The sequence below is a fragment of the Salvia miltiorrhiza genome, chromosome 2 (genome assembly GCF_028751815.1).
Source record: "Salvia miltiorrhiza cultivar Shanhuang (shh) chromosome 2, IMPLAD_Smil_shh, whole genome shotgun sequence".
NCBI lineage: Eukaryota > Viridiplantae > Streptophyta > Magnoliopsida > Lamiales > Lamiaceae > Salvia > Salvia miltiorrhiza.
Window position 1 is genome coordinate 29,512,545 of NC_080388.1, and position 8,046 is coordinate 29,520,590.

At 34.6% G+C, this 8,046-nt stretch overlaps 1 protein-coding gene across 1 annotated transcript; it reads right to left on the minus strand.

The window, feature by feature from the left end:
• Nucleotides 1–6,206: 6,206 nt before the first annotated feature.
• Nucleotides 6,207–7,756, minus strand: LOC131013240 (uncharacterized). Its single transcript, XM_057941313.1, has 6 exons — nucleotides 7,568–7,756; nucleotides 7,400–7,498; nucleotides 7,217–7,315; nucleotides 6,821–7,110; nucleotides 6,668–6,718; nucleotides 6,207–6,514 (listed from the first exon to the last, which is right to left on the minus strand). The coding sequence occupies exons 1-4, from the start codon at nucleotides 7,724–7,726 to the stop codon at nucleotides 6,838–6,840; spliced, it is 630 nt and encodes a 209-aa protein (XP_057797296.1). The 5' UTR covers nucleotides 7,727–7,756; the 3' UTR covers nucleotides 6,207–6,514; nucleotides 6,668–6,718; nucleotides 6,821–6,837.
• Between the last annotated feature and the right edge of the window lie 290 nt (nucleotides 7,757–8,046).

Here is an 8,046-nt window from a genome sequence, read left to right on the forward strand (position 1 = left end):
ATGAATATAAGTTATATATTTATAAGTTAGGTTGAGTGATCCCACATTGAAAAATATAGGATTCTTTACAATGTGTAGTACATTATAGATAGTGAAGCTACATTAAGTTGAAATTATCCCACATTGAAAAATGTAGGATTCTCTACCATGTGTTGTACACTATAAATAGTGAAGCTACATTATCCCACATTGAAAAATGTAGGATTCTCTACCATGTGTAGTACACTATAAACAGTGAAACTACATTTAGTTAAAATTACCCTACATTAAAATTTGTAGGATTTGAATAAAAAAAAAAAAAAAAATTGGCCGGGCCTGGCGGGCCGCGGGCCACCCTTCCCTTGAACCGTAATCGGATCGAGCTCTTTGGCTGGCCGGTCCCGGAACCGGCCTGTGGTCAACGGTCTGGGCCACGACCGTTGACTTTTGGGTCGGTTCAGGGTCGGCCCGCCGGTTTCGGGCTAACCGTGGCACCCCTAGTTCTGACTCAGAGTTCTTAGTGTGTGTTATCGCACTAAGAGGAGAAAGAGAAATCCAACCCAGTGTGTTGGTGCTGGAATGGTTGTTTCAGTTGTTCAGGTTTGCTTTGCACCCGTAAGCATTGCAGTCAGGTATGTTGTGCACCCGTAAGTACAAGCGAGTGATTGTCAGATCATTCTCTGGCCGAGGATATAGGAACGTTATTTTTCGAACCACGTAAATATCCCTTGTGTTCTTACTTGCTTTTATATTTAGTACTTGCGCATATCTCTGTTTCTCTAATACTGACTAACTGAAAAGAGTAACTAAGAGATTCTCTGTGAAGAAAATCTTTCAAGGCTACTTCACTAAGTTTAATATTCCGCTGCTAGAGTTATAGGTTTAACTGATCAATCTTTCGATAGTCAGTTAAATAAGTAACTCTACTCTGTTTTACTTACGACTGAAGCTTTACTTGGAGTGAAGTTAATTGACCAGCTCAATTAACCGAAGTCACCCACTGAACCTTTGTTTCAGTATCAGTCGCCACCTCTTATCAAGTGAACTGCACACTTTCAAAGCAATAAAACCGTCTTTCAGTACAAAGGTGTTTGTTTTAAGTAAACATTTGAAAAATAGCCTACAGGTGTATTCCCCCCATACACCTGTCCTTTCAACCCTCAGGGGACCCAATATATATATATATATATATATATATATATATATATATAAATTTATTTTTTCTTAACCATAAGGTGTACCGAGTACCAATCCAATGATGGGATTTGCCCTTTTCTCTCAATCGTCCAACGTGTTGGAGGCCGGAAATCTTTCATCCCTGGCAAACCCACCGCTAGTTGTCGAAGCCGATGAAGGCAAGCCAAAGGTTTCAAAGGGCTCCCGCAGTGGCTACACTCCCGCCGAGTCGGAGCTCATATGCATGTTGTGGGTGGAGGCTACCCACAACTCCATATTGGGAGATAGTCAAAGGGCTCCCAAATATTGGGGTAGTATCACAGAAAAATACAACGTGAGAAGGCCACCGAGAACTACTCACCGTGAGCTCCGACTTATCAAAACCTACTTTCAACGCGTTCAAAAGAGTGTTAAAGCTTGGGAAGCGATATACGACAAGTGCAAAGGCAATTAGGGAAGCGGGATGAATGACGGGCAAATCAGTGAAGCCGCGCAAGAAATCTACGAGTCCAACCATGGAGCTCGATTCAAGTACATCAAATATTGGCACATTTTGCGCGAATGTCAAAAGTTCGCATCTCAAGGCGAGGATGTTTATTCCTTCAGGAAGTCGAAGGGATCTGACAGAGTGGCCACTACAACATCCTCGGAGCTGAGCATCAGAACGCGACCCCAAGGTCAGAAGGCGGCGAAACGCGACAAAGGAAAAGGGAAAAATGAGGAATCAACGTCGGACAAGTCGGCGTACTATATGGCACTTGAACACGTCGCCGAGAGCATAAACGAACATGCCATTCAAACTGGTTCTATCGCCGAGGCAAAATCCAAAAAAGTCGTGTGCGAGCCAAAGAAGTCGAGGCAAGGCTGCGTGAATCCGAAGTACGAAGGGAGGAGCTCGATTACAAAATTCTCAACACAGACACTTCGGGTATGTCAGAGGATCAATTGCCATTGCACAATAGCATGCTCCAGGAAGTGATGAGGCGTAGAGGATTGATTTAAATTTATGTAATTTTTATTTTATTTTAATTATTTAAATTTATGTAATCTTTATTTTATTTTAATTATTGTAATGTTGAAGTTTTTATTTTAATGAAATGTTGGTTTTAAAATTACAAAAGGTAAAAATGAGATTAATTGGAAATGAAGATTTTAGTGCTATTGTAAGCGTCAATGTATTGAAAAGGGATGACGCTAAGATGGGGACCACCCCTAAGCACCAAGGACTGGAGATGTTGTGAGAGAGGATGTGTCGTACAGACGCACGGTTGGGAGCTTATTTCTTATTGAATTATTCAAAAGCTTGTTGTTCATCCGACATCAAAATTTGAGCACATGATTACATTTCAGAATATTAGAATTGGAGTCTATTATTGATCATATTAGCTGAAAATTCGAATTATATCTATTATATGATAATTAGTTGATATTGATAACCAAAAATGATTATTGGGCAAAAAATTTCTATATTTTCGATGTCTGGTTCCATCATTGGTTCGATTCGATTTCAAAATATTTACCCTATAAAATTATTGATTCATATTATCTTCAAATCATCGTGTAACACCCCGAGTCTACATTAGGTGCGCTTCAAAGCGCTACAACAATACGTTGCGCCATTAATTACTAATACTTTAATTTGGTCTCAAAAAATTTGTCACAATTTTTTCTTTGGTGCGTTCACAAAAAAGTTGCCATTTTTATTTATTGTAATAGAATCAATACAACTCTACTCGCATTTAAAGTGAGACACTTATTCTATTAATAGCTCCACTCACATTTTATTAAAATCATATCATTCATGATGTGACAAATTTTTATAGGTGGAGGGGAGTAATTCAAATTGTTACAAAACTTCATTGAACCCGTACATGTACTGCTTAAAAATTAACAACACATTCTCGACGTGGAATGAAAAAAATCTGATCAGATAGAAGCAAGTTAGTATATCTGATTTTGATGAAACAATTTAGGGTAAGTATTTATATCAGCTTTATGATTAGTCAGGCAAAGAAGCATAAAATCCAAAACGATGTAGGTAGTGGTCGACATAATTTGGTGTGAGCCACACAATGTATGAGAAATGCAGGCAGACAGCCCCCTAACTGGTTTTGATACAGCCCACATTTCCCAATTTTGGAACAGCCGAAGCTTCTATATAGGTAACACTAATACCTTTTATTAATTATTGATTAGGTTTTTTTGGAGAAATCACTACGCCAGATTCGCTCATAGATAACGGATTTTATCCGTTATCTATGTGCGAAAACATCCGTAATATATAATGGTGTAATGTATGTGGATTTCATACATAACGGAGATTTAAGCGTTATCTATTCTATTATACATAACGGATTATATCCGTTATCTATAGTATTATATCCGTTATCTATTCTATTATACATAACGGTTTGGTAATACCGTTATGTATGCAACTAATAGATAACGCTCATACATAACGGATTCACTAAAACCGTTATCTATTTTCATGGACAACAGTACATAGATAACGGTTTTTTGTCAAAACCGTTATCTTTTCAAAAAATGCGCTCATACATAACGGTTTGTAAAAAAAACCGTTATGGATGAAGTGTTATGTATGTGTAATTTTGTAGTAGTCAATAATTATTGATTAGTTATATATGCATATCTCCATATTACCGGTGAATGTAAACCAGTCGCATAATTCTTTACACTTTTAGAAGGATTTGGCTTCAAATCGGCTGGACCGACGCGGAAATTATACTACCAAACAAGAAATTAATTATATACCTAATTCATTCTTATTGGTTTTGGTGGATATATTTATATTCTACGAAAATATGTCTATCTTATACTTTAATATGTAGATATCCAATGTAGTATTATTGTTCAGTTTTTCAATTAAGAGGGTGCCTGGGTGAGCTTATAAGTTTTACTTGAAATAGCTTATAAGCTCTTATTATAAGCTTCTTCAAAAGTATTTGATAAAATAAGTTTCTAAACAACTTATAAGTTTTAAAAATAAGTTTCAAGAGCTTATAAATTCTCTAAAAAATATCCCATTTGAACCAATAATAACATCCGAAATTTTCTTTTTGGGCGCCCCATTTATAATGTCTCAACTCAAAAAATGAAATACTCCTAATTTACTTTATCTACTTTTTTTTTATCTCTTCTCATTTACTGTCTCTCCCTTACTTGTTCACTACTCTATCTATCTTTCTCCTCATTTATTTTATCTATCTTTTACTTTATTTACATTTTTTTAATTTACTTGTCTCATTTTTTTGGGACTGTTATTATTGGGACGGAGGGAGTAAGTCTCTCTACCCCAACTTAATTTTTCATAATTTTATATATGCCACAATCATTTCACAAATACTTCATCCGTCCATAAAAAAATATAGTCTTAAAAGGATACGACACGGGTTTTAATGAAAATTGTTTAGTTTATTCTGAGTGGAGAAAGGATCCGACTTAAAAGATAGTATTAATAATGATAATTAATTGTATTGTGAGTGGAGAATAGAGTCCACCATGTGCATGATAGATAGTTTTCAAAAATAGAAATTGACTAATTTTTATGGATATCCCAATATGGTGAAAATGGACTAAGTTTTGTGAACGATGAAGTATTATTCAACTATATAATTTATTATTTTCATCATATGTCATTTCAAAGTTATATCTTTTCGATCTTCTTTCTTTAACAAATATTTTTTCTCTCTAGTATTATTCAACTATATAATTTATTATTTTCATCATACGTCATTTCAAAGTTATATCTTTTCGATTTTTTTTCTTTAACAAATATTTTTTTTCTCTAGCAAAAAAAATTCTCACTCACTTATAAGCTTATGAATTATCTACACATTTTGATAATTTACAAGCTTTTAAAAAATTACATCTTGTAAAATTTTGAAATATCTTATAAATGATTGGAGCTTATAAGCTCTATAACAGAAGCTTGCCCAAACACCTAATTTGATTATAGAAATACACATGATCTAACCACATAGAACATATTAGTGCACTTAGTTTTTTAAGAATATTGAATTTTCCGTGCAGCCATCAGACCTTAAAATTTGGGAGAGATTGATAATTAACTAAAATAATAAATTAGCAAGTAAGATGTCAATTAATCAGGAAACAGAGACTCGACTTCGAATAATCAGTCAACTACTATGACTATTGACTGAAAAATAAATCCTACAGACATATCAGTTATACTTATAGAATATTATAAATGCAGCAGACATACCCAATTTCTACAAATTTCATGATAATTAACAAGAAACGTTTAAATTAATTATATCTCATTTTATTAAAATACAACTTAATTAAAAACGTCAAACTTAAATTTAATGTTCCAACAACTTTAAAAATTAATGAAACACTAAAATAAATGTGAAATACCGGCCAAAATTACCGACGACAACGTCACCCACGGTAATTACAGACCATGTACCGACGGCAGTGATGGCGGGTCGATTGTTTAAAATTTGCCTAGAGAATACAAACGGCAAATTCGCCGCCGATGGCCCATAGATTATGTATGAATTAGGCAAATATTCGTCGCATTGCTGAGGAAACAGGACGAGAGGACCTGAACGAGATCTACTTGGAGATCGTACATTCCGGGAGGTCACGGTGGTACGGCACAAGAAGTGCCAGTGTGAGCCAGGTTAGTAGGGGGTCTACTAGTAGCACTGACACTTTGGGGATATCACTACAAGAAAAAGTAGTTTTAGTGACGGTGAAAACCGTGGTTAAAAGTGTAAATACTCTCACTAATAACTATTAGTGATGGGAATTTGCCCGTCATGGCCTCTCGTTACTGCCTCTCTAGTTAGAGGTCAATAATGACGGGATATCATCCCGTCACTAATAAGTATTTAGGGAGAGTAATTTCACCGTCACTAATAAGTATTTAGTGAGAGTAAATTTACCGTCACTAAAACATTTATACTGTCATTAATATATCATTACAAGTTCCTAGACTACTCTTTCATGCTCTCTTTTTTCTTGCATCGTGTCTGTATATATGCAAATTTATAACAAACATGATGTTGGATATACAAAACATAAATTTTATTATTCACTTTGATTTTGCAGCTTTCAATTAGCTGAAATATACAAAACTAGATGTTGGATATACAAAAGTGAACGTGAAGGATATCACTTGTTAAGAATATAAACAGATTCCAACTACACAGGGTCTACTTTAGGAAAATAAAACATTTATTAAGCCTACATATTAGCCAGCAGAATGAAGATCTCTATCTCAAGCTAAGATATCACTTCGTTTTTTCTTTTCCTGTTTCCCAAGCTTCGATCAAGGTTTCAACGACATAAATGGATAGTAGAAAAGTAAAACCTGCAAACAGAGTTAAGTTTTCTAAGAGTCTATTCGAATGTATAAGACAATTGCTTCTCAGTTTTCTAATATCATATAAAGAGAAGTTAACCAAAATTTAAAACAAATATGATCTAATTAAAGAGAAAATGCAATAGAAAGAAAGAAAGAAACCTGTCTAAGAGTTACTCTGTTACACTTGGATGGCAAATGAAGAAATTTATTCTGCGAAAAGAGAATTTAAGTTAATAATTAACTAGACAAAAGTAATGAACTGAGAGAACTATTGGCTTTCACAAGAATATATTAAGAATCAACAAGTTATACCAGCAAAAATGTGGGCTTTATTCTGATGGTAAACCACTTCTCTCCCATTGATCGAACCTTTCTTCAAGTCTATCCACTCGTTTCCTAAGCAGACGATTTTCTTCATCTTTTGCAGAAAGTTTTTCCTCGAGTTCCTTGGTGTAAGAAGATTTCCAATCGTGAAATGTTTTCCGTTTCACACCACCTCCATAACCATAAACAATTCCATGCTGTTGTGGCCCGAAACATTTTTCAGCAAGTTCAAGGTTACTGAGAGATGGGTTAGATTGAATTGTTTCAACAATTTCATCCTGATAAAGTTATAAAATTTGAAGTTAGTGTGATGAAGAATGTCCCCTGTTTCTGTTGATTTATTCACACAATAATAAAATCAAAATACAAGAAAATGATACTCACATATTTGTCCTTCTCCTTTGTCCCCTTAAATTTTCCATTTTTGCTCCGAGTCTCGAAGAAAATTATGCCCAAATCAGGCATTTCAGAATTTTTACCTCCCTATATTTTGTTCAAGAAAAGAACAATAAAAAATTATATGTCAAGTTGTGATGTAAAAGAAAAATACTTATGCAACTTTACTACCTTGTCATAAATGATTTCTCTATGTGGTCTGCTCCCAGTAAGATGAAGCATAAACAAATCAGATTTTGATCGATTCTTAGAATTTCGCTCACTGATATCCTACATATGCAAACTTACAATTAAAAATAAAAATTGACATAGTTTGCATATATTTAAAATACATTATACCTGAAACTCTTTAGTTAGAAACTTGTTAGTTACGAGCCATTCCCAATCTTTATCATTCATCCCACGTGGAACCTTTTTTAAAGCATTGATCTTGTTTTTGTAAGGTTTCACGTGATCTGCATACAACTTTGATCTCCAAGCTCCCCACAAAACACTCATGTGCTCCAACGTATGCTCACGATATGACTCAATATTTGGATTTGAGAAACATTCCTGCATTTATTTTCAACCAAATGTATTCCAAAGCATAAGATATGAAATAAGATGAAGCTTCTATTGGGAACCTTGTGGAATATCCTAACCCTTGTTTTGATGATACCAAAATTCATAGGACTTAAATGTAATAGACTAGAATCATTTTGAACTCAAGTGTAAGAGTTCATTTCTAGTATAGTTGCAGTGTCGAAGACTGAAGACTGAAGAATGAAGACTGAAGACTGAAGACTGAAGACTGGAGTTACCAACTGAAGTATCAGTTG

What these genes read in the sequence shown, in the direction of transcription:
- LOC131013240 (XM_057941313.1), bottom strand. Translation starts at nt 7,726, where the DNA reads ATGAGTGTTTTGTGGGGAGCTTGGAGATCAAAGTTGTATGCAGATCAC. An exon ending in GAGAAATCATTTATGACAAG is followed by an intron (nt 7,316 to 7,399) that starts GTAGTAAAGTTG and finishes AACAAAATATAG; the next exon opens with GGAGGTAAAAATTCTGAAAT. An exon ending in CAAAGGAGAAGGACAAATAT is followed by an intron (nt 7,111 to 7,216) that starts GTGAGTATCATT and finishes TAACTTTATCAG; the next exon opens with GATGAAATTGTTGAAACAAT.